We start from the raw sequence: 14,428 nt of genomic DNA on the forward strand, positions 1-14,428 counted from the left end.
TAGTAACACTAGTTCTGCTGCTCATGAAGGATTTCTTCTACATTTTGTAACATCTAACTATTTATTGCTGAACTAAGTGCTTCTTTAACTTAAAATGTTCACTTGCTACAAATGTCTTTCTATGGTGTGCATAAAGTTGTGTAGAAAACTTACTTCTGCTCTCCAAGTCCATGATTGAAATGTCTTTTAGCACAACTGCAACTTTGACATTTAAATCACTTTTGTTTGTGCTGCAAACATGTCGGAATATCACACAACTATATATATATATTGGGGCTGCAACCAACAATTAATTTGATAATCGATTAATCTGTGGATTATTACTTCGATTAATGGATTAATAATCAGATAAAAGAGCCAAACTACATTTCTAACATTTCCAATACTTTAATTAAAAAAACCGCATACTGGCACCAAGTCCTTTCCACTTGCCAAATAAAACAAGGCAAGTGTTACAAAAATGTTTTTGTTTTTTTTTTATAAAGTGCACCATTGTCCTGCACAATAGCAATCATTTTGCTTAGGGGAATTCCAAAGCTGGCTACCATTCTATAATGTTGGATGCTGAATGTCTTTCCTCTAGTGGCATGGTGGTAAGGGGGATTGACTTCATATTCGAGTCTCCAATGTAGTGGCATGTATTGCCAAGGTAGGCTACACTTGTCCAAACATCAGTAGTGAGAGCAATTTAACTCTGGGTGAGATTTATGTCGGTCTACACCGCATGGAATGTCTGCTCGTACTTCCTCTCCATTAGTTTTGGTGAAATGAGAGAGAAAGAAGTCCTTGATTACATTTGTCATTAGGGCCCCGAATTCACAGCCTAATAAGACCCAGGACAGCTGAGTGGTTAACACTGTTGACCATCGAGCAAGGGGAACTGGGTTCAAATCTCAGTGAGGACTCAGTGTTTCTTTTTCAGTAGTGAGACAGGTGCTCAATTAAATATGTCATTGGGGCCCAAAATCTGTTCGTAAGACATCCAAGGATAGCTGAATGGTTAAAGCAGCTAACTCCCAATCCAAGAGTGCAAGGATCAAATCCCTGCCAGGTTCACAGGTAACTATGAGAACTCCAGCTGCAAGTGTAAATGTTTTATATTATAGCTCACTGAGACAGGTTCGCGATTAAATATGTCATTGGGGCCCGAAATCTTGTCTAAAGAAGACCAGGGATAGCTGAATGGTTAAAGCTCCTAACTCCCAATCAAAGGGCACTGGGTTCAAATCCCAGGCAAGTTGATCGGTAACTAGGAAAGCTGTTGTTTTGTATCATAGTTTACTGAGACAGGTTATCAATTGAATATGTCATTGGGGCCCGAAATCCGTCCTTAAGAAGACCAAGAATAGCTGAATGGTTAAACAGCTAGCTCCCAATCAAAGGGTCCTGGGTTCAAATCCCAGTCAGGTCGATCGGCTTGCCAAGCCAAGGGGTGTGGGGTGGTGGACAATGTGGGGGTGCATCACCTCCCCCACACAAAGTAAAGCTAAGTGGTAGCTGGTTAATTAACTTATAGTTAAAAAGGTAAGTATGGGTAATAATAATAATAATAAATAGTCTATAGTCCAAAAGTCTAAGGGTAATTTCGGGGGTTAGCTCCTCCTGAGGCTAAAGTTGGTAAGTGTACCATCGGTAATTCCTGGCTGGGATGGGTGGGAATAGGAACATGAATAATTAATCAGTGTGAGTGTTGACCAATCAGCTCTCCTCGGTCTGACCAACAATTAGTCAATTAGTTAATAAAAAATAAATAAATACAACAAATTGGAATGATTGAAGAGAGAACAAATTCTAATTAGATAATGAAAAAAAAAGAAAAATAAATGACTAGCTGCAATTGAATAATAAAAAATATAAATGAATAATTGGATGCTGAAAAAAAGATAAAGCATAATTTTAATAAGTGATATGCAATTACCTTTTCTTAATAGTGTTCTTAATATCCATCCTTTTTATTCATCCAATCAATTATTGGAATAGAACAATTATTCCAATTTGTTGTAGTTATTGGTACTTTTTTTTATTTTTATTAACTAATTGACTAATTGTTGGTCAGACCGAGGAGAGCTGATTGGTCAACACTCACACTGATTAATTATTCATGTTCCTATTCCCACCCATCCCAGCCAGGAATTACCGATGGTACACTTACCAACTTTAGCCTCAGGAGGAGCTAACCCCCGAAATTACCCTTAGACTTTTGGACTATAGACTATTTATTATTACCCATACTTACCTTTTTAACTATAAGTTAATTAAGCAGCTACCACTTAGCTTTACTTTGTGTGGGGGAGGTGATGCACCCCCACATTGTCCACCACCCCACACCCCTTGGCTTGGCAAGCCGATCGACCTGACTGGGATTTGAACCCAGGACCCTTTGATTGGGAGCTAGCTGTTTAACCATTCAGCTATCCCTGGTCTTCTTTAGACAAGATTTCGGGCCCCAATGACATATTTAATTGATAACCTGTCTCAGTAAACCATGATACAAAACAACAGCTTTCCTAGTTACCGATCAACTTGCCTGGGATTTGAACCCAGTGCCCTTTGATTGGGAGTTAGGAGCTTTAACCATTCAGCTATCCCTGGTCTTCTTTAGACAAGATTTCGGGCCCCAATGACATATTCAATTGATAACCTGTCTCAGTAAACTATGATACAAAACAATAGCTTTCCTAGTTACCGATCAACTTGCCTGGGATTTGAACCCAGTGCCCTTTGATTGGGAGGTAGGAGCTTTAACCATTCAGCTATCCCTGGTCTTCTTTAGACAAGATTTCGGGCCCCAATGACATATTTAATTGATAACCTGTCTCAGTAAACTATGATACAAAACAACAGCTTTCCTAGTTACCGATCAACTTGCCTGGGATTTGAACCCAGTGCCCTTTGATTGGGAGTTAGGAGCTTTAACCATTCAGCTATCCCAGGTCTTCTTTAGACAAGATTTCGGGCCCCAATGACATATTTAATCGCGAACCTGTCTCAGTGAGCTATAATATAAAACATTTACACTTGCTGCCGGAGTTTTCATAGTTACCTGTGAACCTGGCAGGGATTTGATCCTTGCACTCTTGGATTGGGAGTTAGCTGCTTTAACCATTCAGCTATCCTTGGATGTCTTACGGACAGATTTTGGGCGCCAATGACATATTTAATTGATAACCTGTCTCAGTAAACTATGATACAAAACAATAGCTTTCCTAGTTACCGATCAAATTGCCTGGGATTTGAACCCAGTGCCCTTTGATTGGGAGTTAGGAGCTTTAACCATTCAGCTATCCTTGGATGTCTTACGGACACATTTCGGGCCCCAATGACATATTTAATTGCGAACCTGTCTAGGTAATCTGTGATATAAAATACTACCTCATCCGGCTGGAGCTTTCCTAGTTATGGATGGTCATTACTGGGATTTGAACCCTGTACCCTTTGATTGGGAGGTAGCTGCTTCCACTACTTAGCTATCCCTGGCCCACTGAAAGTGAGATTTCAGGCCCCAATAACATATTTAATTGCGACGCGTTCACGGTAAACTATGATATAAAAGTGTGAGTGGAGATTTCCAAGTTAGCGATAGATGGACCTGACCCATGAACTCCCTTCCCTTTGATTGGAAGATAGCTGCTTTAACCACTCGGCTTGAGAACCGCTTACACTAAACCACAACGATAGTGAAACAAAACACTTACTCTTTACCAGAGGTGGGTAGTAACGCGCTACATTTACTTGAGTAACTTTTGGGATGAATTGTACTTCTACGAGTAGTTTTTATGCAACATACTTTTACTTTTACTTGAGTATATTTATAGAGAAGAAACGCTACTTTTACTCCGTTCCATTTATCTACATTCAGCTCGCTACTCGCTACTTTTTTTTATCGATCTATTAATGTTTGTTTTGGTTTATGACAGAGATTCAAAGTAGGATCTACTCATGCCTGCTTTTCACCAATCACATGCAGTCACTGGTGACGTTGGACCAATCAAACAGAGCCAGGCGGTCACATGACCCGACTTAAACAAGTTGAAAAACTTATTGGGGTGTTACCATTTAGTGGTCAATTGTACGGAATATGTACTGTACTGTGTGATCTAATAATACAAGTTTTAATCAATCAAGCAATCAATCAAAATTGTAAAGGAAAAAAGACACTTTTTTTATTTCAACCGTACTTCCCGTCAAAAACCTAAAGACTGATCGCACAGTTCCTGTCTTCACAATAAAAGCGCCGCTCCATCGCGCCTGCGCTAACAAAATAAGAGTCTCCGAAAGCCAGCGCAAACAAGCTAGCAAGCTACGGAGTTTGCCGCCAATGTATTTCTTGTAAAGTGTATAAAAACGAATATGGAAGCTGGACAAATAAGATGCCAAAAACCAACGACTTTCATGTGGTATTAGACAGAAAAGAGGAACTTTTTTTGTCCTCCATTTGAAAACATGGACGTCTGATTCCAATCAATGCAAGTCATCAGAATCAGGTAATACACCGACTTATAGTCTTGTCTTCATGAAATATAGGAATCTATATGTTAAACATGCATGTATATTCATTAAAACACCTTCAACATGTCAACAAAAACGGCAAAATAAATAAATATAAATCATATACTGTATATATAAATGTATATATATATATATATATATGTGATATGTGTGTGTATGTATATATGAGGTAGATCACCTCGACTTGGTCATTTATTAAGTAATTGATTAAGGTTGAAAAACTTATTGGGGTGTTACCATTTAGTGGTCAATTGTAGAGAATATGTACTGTACTGTGTGATCTACTAATACAAGTTTTAATCAATCAATCAATCAAATCAATGAATGCTGTTAAGTTATTGTGGCTCAATGTGCCATTTTTATTTTATTTTATTTTAATGTACTATTATTTAATATATATTATTGTTTTAGTTGCTTAAGAGATATTCCTGGCTCTGAGTTTGCTCGTTGCTATTTTTAGGTTTTTGTGCATTATTTGTTGCCGTAATCAGGTTACTCATCAGTTACTCAGTACTTGAGTAGTTTTTTCACAACATACTTTTCACTTTTACTCAAGTAAATATTTGGGTGACTACTCCTTACTTTTACTTGAGTAATAAATCTCTAAAGTAACTGTACTCTTACTTGAGTACAATTTCTGGCTACTCTACCCACCTCTGACTATAACACTAAATATAATAACCAACACTATAATCGTTAAGAACATAAAACTAGTGTCGTTAACCATTTATTTACACTAGTCAACATAAAAACTAATAGTTAATCAAATAAAAAGTATAATAGTTGACTTAAAAACTAATAACAAAAGCTATCATGGTGGTAATAGTAGTGATTAAAAGTGGTACTATTAGTGAGGAAAGTAGTACTATTAGTGATTAAAAGTGGTACTATTAGTGAGGAAAGTGGTACTATTATTGATTAAAAGTGGTACTATTAGTGAGAAAAGTGGTACTATTAGTGATCAAAAGTGGTACTATTAGTGATGAAAGTGGTACTATTAGTGATTAAAAGTGGTACTATTAGTTAGGAAAGTGGTACTATTAGTGATTAAAAGTGGTACTATTAGTGATGAAAGTGGTACTATTAGTGATGAAAGTGGTACTATTATTGATTAAAAGTGGTACTATTAGTTAGGAAAGTGGTACTATTAGTGATTAAAAGTGGTACTATTAGTGATGAAAGTGGTACTATTAGTGATGAAAGTGGTACTATTAGTGATGAAAGTGGTACTATTAGTGATCAGAAGTGGTACTATTAGTGATCAGAAGTAGTACTATTAGTGAGGAAAGTGGTACTATTAGTGATCAGAAGTAGTACTATTAGTGAGGAAAGTGGTACTATTAGTGATGAAAGTGGTACTATTAGTGATGAAAGTGGTACTATTATTGATTAAAAGTGGTACTATTAGTTAGGAAAGTGGTACTATTAGTGATTAAAAGTGGTACTATTAGTGATGAAAGTGGTACTATTAGTGATGAAAGTGGTACTATTAGTGATGAAAGTGGTACTATTATTGATTAAAAGTGGTACTATTAGTTAGGAAAGTGGTACTATTAGTGATTAAAAGTGGTACTATTAGTGATGAAAGTGGTACTATTAGTGATGAAAGTGGTACTATTAGTGATGAAAGTGGTACTATTAGTGATGAAAGTGGTACTATTAGTGATGAAAGTGGTACTATTAGTGAGGAAAGTGGTACTATTAGTGATGAAAGTGGTACTATTAGTGATCAGAAGTGGTAAATACCTCAAGTATGTTTGTGTTTGTGCTGCTTGCGAGCACGATAGTTGGTGATGGCGAAGAAGAGGGCGGGGCATAGCGTGCGCAGGTAGATGGCAGCAGTGGGCAGTGGTCCAGCCAGGATTAGGTCTTGACTCTTGACACGCACGGCTCTCAGGATGGCCTGGGCCACGTCTCTGGGGTCATGACCTGTGGCCGTTGTGGGGTCCACCACTGCAAACATCAAACATCAACAATGATGTGTTGTCCTGTGTCTGAAGGCTGCCCCCTGCTCTGCCTGATCAGAAATGTTGTCCACCAAGTCGACAATGATGTGTTGTCCCGTGTCTGAAGGCTGCCCCCTGCTCTGCCTGATCAGAAATGTTGTCCACCAAGTCAACAATGAGGTGCATCTAAAGTCTTCCTCTCAGGACAAATCCATTCAGCACTTTGTAAAGCAAGACAGTATGTCAGTATTTTGGGAAGGAAGAGAAAAGATTTCCTTTGTGACATCAAATGAAGTCAGCAGCCTGCAGAGTAGTGCCATCTGGTGTCAGGGCAGGGAAGTGCAAGTGCATTGTACATGTCATCAGACATCACTTCATGTCTTACATTCAACATTCCATTATATCATCCGCAACCGCATCACTAAAGTTGAACACAATCACAACTGTTGAGTAGCAGTATCCATTCCCAGGTATGGAGATAATGTAGCCGGATTAGCTCAAATGTGAACGCTACCATCCCTAATCATCAAGGTGCAGTATCATTATCTAATCAAATGTCTATTATCAGCCACAGTGGTATCATTAGTCTGCTGTATTGTGTTGTGTTGCTGTGGTTGCTGCACATTTCCTGGCCAGACGCCACTAGAAATAACATGTCAACCAACTGTATTGTTACAGTGAAAACATTATTATTATTGTATTATTGTCAACTGTATTGTAACAGTGACAACATTTTTATTATTGTATTATTGTCAACTGTATTGTAACAGTGACAACATTATTATTATTGTATTATTGTCAACTGTATTGTAACAGTGACAACATTATTTTATTATTATCAACTGTATTGTTACAGTGACATTATTATTATTATTATCAACTGTATTCTTACAGTGACCACATTATTTTATTATTATCAACTGTATTGTTACAGTGACATTATTATTATTATTATCAACTGTATTGTTACAGTGACATTATTATTATTATTATCAACTGTATTGTTACAGTGACATTATTATTCATTATTATTAATATTATCAGTATCAACTGCATTGTTACAGTGACATTATTATTATTACTATCAACTTTATTGTTACAGTGACAACATTATTAACATTCTTGTCAACTGTATTGTTAGTGACAACATTATTTGTATTATTATTATCATCAACTATATTGTCAAAGTGACAACATCATTATTATTATTATTATTATGAACTGTATTGTTACAGTAAAAAAATATTATTTTATTATTATCAACTGTATTGTAACAGTGAACATTATTATTATTATTATCATCATTATCAACGGTATTGTTACAGTGACAACATTATTATTTTATTATTATCAACTGTGTTGTTAGTGACAACATTATTATTATCAACTGTATTGTTACAGTGACAACATTATTAATCATTATTATTATTACTATCAACTTTATTGTTAAAGTGACAACATTATTATCATTATTGTCAACTGTATTGTTAGTGACAATATTATTATTATTATTATAATCATCAACTGTATTGTTACAGTGACAACATTATTATCATTATCAACTGTATTGTTACAGTGAGATTATTATTCATTATTATTAATATTATCAGTATCAACTGCATTGTTACAGTGACAACATTATTATTATTACTATAAACTGTATTGTTACAGTGACAACATTATTATCATTATTGTCAACTGTATTGTTAGTGACAATATTATTATTATTATTATCAACTGTATTGTAACAGTGAACATTATTATTATCGTTATTATCAACTGTATTGTTACAGTGACAACATTATTATTATTATTATCATTATTATCAACTGTATTGTTACAGTGACAACATTATTATTATTATCATTATTATCAACTGTATTGTTACAGTGACAACATTATTATTATTATCATTATTATCAACCGTGCGTCGGTAAGGTGGGCAGGGTTGGGGGCGCGGGGGTGTAAAATATAGTCGGGAAGAGTCATGGATACAAAGGATTCTGGGTATTTGTTGTGTTGCGTTTATGTTGTGTTACTGTGACTATGCTCTCCCGAAATGTGTTTGTCATTGTTGTTTGGTGTGGCTTCACAGTGTGGTGCATATTAGTAAGAGTGTTAAAGTTGTTTATATCACAACCATCAGTGTACTCTGTATCACCCAGTATGCCTTGCAATCTTGTACGTGTATCTGCGGAAGCCACATACAACATGTTGCTGGACTGGCAAGCAGTTTGTACATGTTGTAGAAGGCGTCAAAGGCAATGGCTTCATAGCACGCCCTTATTCTCGTTATCTGGATGAGCACCAGCAAATATTTGCAAGAATGGTTGCGTCTCCCACTGTCTTCTTCACTCTGTGAAACGGGTCAAAATAGCTCTTTGAGTGGTAAAGGTTGCCGACCCCTGATATATAACAACGGGCGCGTGCGGTTTTGATAAAATGATGGTTCGGGTGGATGGTGGGTGGATGATGACTTTAGTGATGCGGTTGCGGATGATATAATTGCCTATCCGCGCATCTCTAATTGTTACAGTGAAAACATTATTATTATCATTATTGTCAACTGTATTGTTAGTGACAACAATATTATTATTATTTTAATCATCAACTGTATTGTTACAGTGACAACATTATTATTATCATTATTATCAACTGCATTGTCACAGTGACAACATTATTATTATTATTATGAACTGTATCGTTACAGTGAAAGCATTATTATTCTTATTCTAAACTGTATTGTTACAGTGACAATATTATCATTATTATCAACTGTATTGTCACAGTGACAACATTATTATTATTATTATTATGAACTGTATTGCTACAGTGAAAACATTATTATTATTATTATGAACTGTATTGTTACAGTGACAACATTATCATTACTATTATTATTATCAACTGTATTATTACAGTGACAACATCATTATTATTATTCTAAACTGTATTGTTACAGTGACAACATTATTATCATTATTATCAACTGTATTGTTACAGTGAAAACATTATTATGAACTGTATTGTTACAGTGACAACATTATCTTTATTATTATTATTATCAACTGTATTGTCACAGTGACAACATTATTATTATTATTATTATGAACTGTATTGCTACAGTGAAAACATTATTATTATTATTATGAACTGTATTGTTACAGTGACAACATTATCTTTATTATTATTATTATTATCAACTGTATTGTAACAGTTACATTATTATTATCATTATCAACTGTATTATTACAGTGACAACATCATTATTATGAACTGTATTGTTACAGTGAAAACATTATTATTATTATTATTATCAACTGTATTGTTACAGTGACAACATTATTATCATTATTATTATTATTATCAACTGTATTGTCAGAGTGACAACATTATTATTATTATGAACTGTATTGTTACAGTGAAAACATTATTATTATTATTATTATGAACTGTATTGTTACAGTGACAACATTATTATCATTATTATTATTATTATTATCAACTGTATTGTAACAGTGACATTATTATTATCATTATCAACTGTATTATTACAGTGACAACATCATTATTATTATTCTAAACTGTATTGTCACAGTGACAACATTATTATTATTATTATGAACTGTATTGTTACAGTGAAAACATTATTATTATTATTATCAACTTTATTGTTACAGTGACAACATTATTATCATTATTATTATTATTATTATCAACTGTATTGTCACAGTGACATTATTATCATTTTTAACTGTATTATTACAGTGACAACATTATTATTATCATTATTATTATTATCATCAACTGTATTGTTACAGTGACAACATTATTATTATTATTATTATCATAATTTATGGATCGGTTCACAGCCTAATGTGAAGCGAACGGGATGAGAATCAGCACCTCCAAGTCAGAGTCCATGGTTCTCGCCCGGAAAAGGGTGGAGTGCCATCTCCGGGTTGGGGAGGAGACCCTGCCCCAAGTGGAGGAGTTCAAGTACCTAGGAGTCTTGTTCACGAGTGAGGGAAGAGTGGATCGTGAGATCGACAGGCGGATCGGTGCGGCGTCTTCAGTAATGCGGACGTTGTACCGATCTGTTGTGGTGAAGAAGGAGCTGAGCCGGAAGGCAAAGCTCTCAATTTACCGGTCGATCTACGTTCCCATCCTCACCTATGGTCATGAGCTTTGGGTCATGACCGAAAGGACAAGATCACGGGTACAAGCGGCCCAAATGAGTTTCCAGGTCTCTCCCTTAGAGATAGGGTGAGAAGCTCTGCCATCCGGGAGGAACTCAAAGTAAAGCCGCTGCTCCTTCACATGGAGAGGAGCCAGATGAGGTGGTTCGGGCATCTGGTCAGGATGCCACCCGAGCACCTCCCTAGGGAGGTGTTTAGGGCACGTCCAACCGGTAGGAGGCCACGGGGAAGACCCAGGACACGTTGGGAAGACTATGTCTCCTGGCTGGCCTGGGAAGGCCTCGGGATCCTCCGGGAGGAGCTGGACCAAGTGGCTGGGGAGAAGGAAGTCTGGGCTTCTCTGCTTAGGCTGCTGCCCCCGCGACCCGACCTCGGATAAGCGGAAGAAGATGGATGGATGATTATCAACTGTATTGTTACAGTGACAGCATTATTATCGGTGGTGGCGGGCGTCTTCTTGAGAGCGAGGGACGCAAACAGACTGGACAAGCTGGTAGAGAAGGCCAGTAACGTGGTGGGAGTGGAGCTAGACTCTCTGGCGGTGGTGTCAGAGAGAAGTCTAGCAATACTGCTAGCCATTATGGACAACACCTCCCACCCACTACACTCGGACCTTGTGGAGAGAATGAGCACGTTCAGTGGAAGGCTCAGACTCCCAAAATGTAACACAGAACCACAGAGGAGGTCCTTCATACCGACAGCCATCAGACTGTATAATGCATATGTTCCTTGACTGCACTTAAATGTAGAATATATTTATATTATTCATATATTATATATAAAATATATTATATATATTATATTATTTATTATTATCATTGTTTATTGTGTTTTTTTCCGATATATTACATTTTAAAGCATTTATCGGCTGACGATATTGGCAGCCCGATATTATGTGTCATCTCTAGTTGCACCTATAAAATTTTGAAGAAAAAAAATAGGTTTTCCATATAAAAGCTGCAGATATATAAGTCTACGGGTACCTTTTGGTGAATTTACTGAGAAAAAATACAAAAAAAACAATGCCTTTGCAAGTGGATAATACTATCACAGACACTCGCGTTAGCATATTAGCGAATGTTGTTAATGCGAGCGCCAAAACATTATGAATGCACAAAAAAATATGCATGAAACACTACAGACATTGTGGCTTCACGGTGGAAGAGGGGTTAGTGCGTCTGCCTCACAATACGAAGGTCCTGTAGTCCTGGGTTCAAATCCAGGCTCGGGATCTTTCTGTGTGGAGTTTGCATGTTCTCCCCGTGAATGCGTGGGTTCCCTCCGGGTACTCCGGCTTCCTCCCACTTCCAAAGAAATGCACCTGGGGATAGGCCCCTCCCACCTCCAAAGACATGCACCTGGGGATAGGCCCCTCCCACCTCCAAAGACATGCACCTGGGGATAGGTTGATTGGCAACACTAAATGGTCCCTAGTGTGTGAATGTGAGTGTGAATGTTGTCTGTCTATCTGTGTTGGCCCTGCGATGAGGTGGCGACTTGTCCAGGGTGTACCCCGCCTTCCGCCCGATTGTAGCTGAGATAGGCGCCAGCGCCCCCCGCGACCCCAAAAGGGAATAAGCGGTAGGAAATGGATGGATGGATGGCTTCAAGTGGGAAGATGTCGAATAGACAACCGTAATTTATCAAGTGTGGTGCTGAAGCGTTGCTACCAAAAGTAGCATTACTGCTAATGTGTAGCATCACTTGAAAAGTCACCCGCTACAGAATGAAGAGTGCTTGAAACTCCGCATGTCAACATCTCCATTCGGTGCCACACGCCCACACCCTCAAAATGCCGAGGCAAACATTTCCACACCACATCAACACCGTATGAAAAAAAAAAAGAATTTCATAACGTCCGTAGTAACCTTCCACATAGCCAAGGAGGAATACTATTTGATTTCCTATTATGCAGCTCATTTTTATTTGACACTTAAAATGTCTCTGGCAATTTTGCACTTTTTGTTTAGAAATGACATGAATGTTTGTGCCACCGCTTAATAACTGTTTAATAAATACACTTTTAGTTGTGGTTTCCCTCTCTGCATGCAGTATGAGAAGAATGTTTGAATGTAGACACATAGAATCATCATACTGCTGTCATTATATGTATCAAGTGTTCATTCAAGGCTAAGGCAAAATATCCACATATATATGCTGTATCATGACATGGGCCTAAAAATAATCGGGATATGAAAAAAGGCCATATTGCCCAGCCCTAATTTGGAGTATAAAGACAATATGATGATGCTACTGTATTTCCTGCAGCCTTACCTCCATTTTGGAGTAAAATGACAATATCATATTATTATGTTACCATATTTGGAGCAAAATGACAATATAATATTACTATGTTACTGTATTTCTTGCAGCCCATCCATCCATCCATTTTCTACCGCTTATTCCCTTTTTGGGGTCGCGGGGGGCGCTGGCGCCTATCTCAGCTACAATCGGGCGGAAGGCGTGGTACACCGTGGACAAGTCGCCACCTCATCACAGGGCCAACGCAGATAGACAGACAACATTCACACACTAGGGACCATTTAGTGTTGCCAATCAACCTATCCCCAGGTGCATGTCTTTGGAGGTGGGAGGGGCCTATCCCCAGGTGCATGTCTTTGGAAGTGGGAGGGGCCTATCCCCAGGTGCATGTCTTTGGAGGTGGGAGGGGCCTATCCCCAGGTGCATGTCTTTGGAGGTGGGAGGGGCCTATCCCCAGGTGCATGTCTTTGGAAGTGGGAGGGGCCTATCCCCAGGTGCATGTCTTTGGAGGTGGGAGGGGCCTATCCCCAGGTGCATGTCTTTGGAGGTGGGAGGGGCTTATCCCCAGGTGCATGTCTTTGGAGGTGGGAGGGGCCTATCCCCAGGTGCATGTCTTTGGAAGTGGGAGGAAGCCGGAGTACCCGGAGGGAACCCACGCATTCACGGGGAGAACATGCAAACTCCACACAGAAAGATCCCGAGCCTGGATTTGAACCCAGGACTGCAGGACCTTCGTATTGTGAGGCAGACACACTAACCCCTCTTCCACCGTGAAGCCCCTTTCCTGCAGCCTTACCTCCAAATTTGGAGTAAAATGACTATATCATATGATTACGTTAGCATATTTGGAGTAAAATGGCTATATCATATGATTACGTTAGCATATTTGGAGTAAAATGACTATATCATATGATTACGTTAGCATATTTGGAGTAAAATGACAATATCATATGATTACGTTAGCATATTTGGAGTAAAATGACTATATCATATGATTACGTTAGCATATTTGGAGTAAAATGACTATATCATATGATTACGTTAGCATATTTGGAGTAAAATGACTATATCATATGATTACGTTAGCATATTTGGAGTAAAATGACTATATCATATGATTACGTTAGCATATTTGGAGTAAAATGACTATATCATATGATTACGTTAGCATATTTGGAGTAAAATGACTATATCATATGATTACGTTAGCATATTTGGAGTAAAATGACTATATCATATGATTACGTTAGCATATTTGGAGTAAAATGACTATATCATATGATTACGTTAGCATATTTGGAGTAAAATGACTATATCATATGATTACGTTAGCATATTTGGAGTAAAATGACTATATCATATGATTACGTTAGCATATTTGGAGTAAAATGACTATATCATATAATTAGGGACCGAATGTCCCTTTGGGACAGAGGACCTTATTGAATTTTAGCGTTTTATTCTTTCTTTATTATTATTACGCAGCTTTGAGCTGTAATTTGACCCCCTTAA

General features: G+C 37.5%; 2 protein-coding genes across 12 annotated transcripts in view; one reads left to right on the top strand and one right to left on the bottom strand.

Annotated features, from left to right (window-relative positions):
• cramp1 (cramped chromatin regulator homolog 1) overlaps positions 1-152 on the top strand; it is a 67,706-nt gene extending 67,554 nt beyond the window's left edge. For all 4 annotated transcript variants that reach the window (XM_061884475.1, XM_061884476.1, XM_061884473.1 and 1 more), the window contains exon 20: positions 1-152. This exon is cut by the window's left edge and continues 1,759 nt beyond it. The gene's annotated coding sequence lies outside the window, so the exon portion shown is untranslated.
• Positions 1-14,428, bottom strand: part of tmem11 (transmembrane protein 11) — a 62,152-nt gene that overhangs the window by 2,275 nt on the left and 45,449 nt on the right. For all 8 annotated transcript variants that reach the window (XM_061884478.1, XM_061884481.1, XM_061884480.1 and 5 more), the window contains exon 7: positions 6,256-6,462. In XM_061884478.1, the coding sequence (XP_061740462.1) occupies positions 6,257-6,462 (206 nt within the window). In that variant the 3' untranslated portion in view covers position 6,256. The remainder of the gene's footprint in view (positions 1-6,255; positions 6,463-14,428) is intronic.

The sequence above is a fragment of the Nerophis ophidion genome, linkage group LG23 (assembly GCF_033978795.1).
Source record: "Nerophis ophidion isolate RoL-2023_Sa linkage group LG23, RoL_Noph_v1.0, whole genome shotgun sequence".
Taxonomy (NCBI): Eukaryota; Metazoa; Chordata; class Actinopteri; order Syngnathiformes; family Syngnathidae; genus Nerophis; species Nerophis ophidion.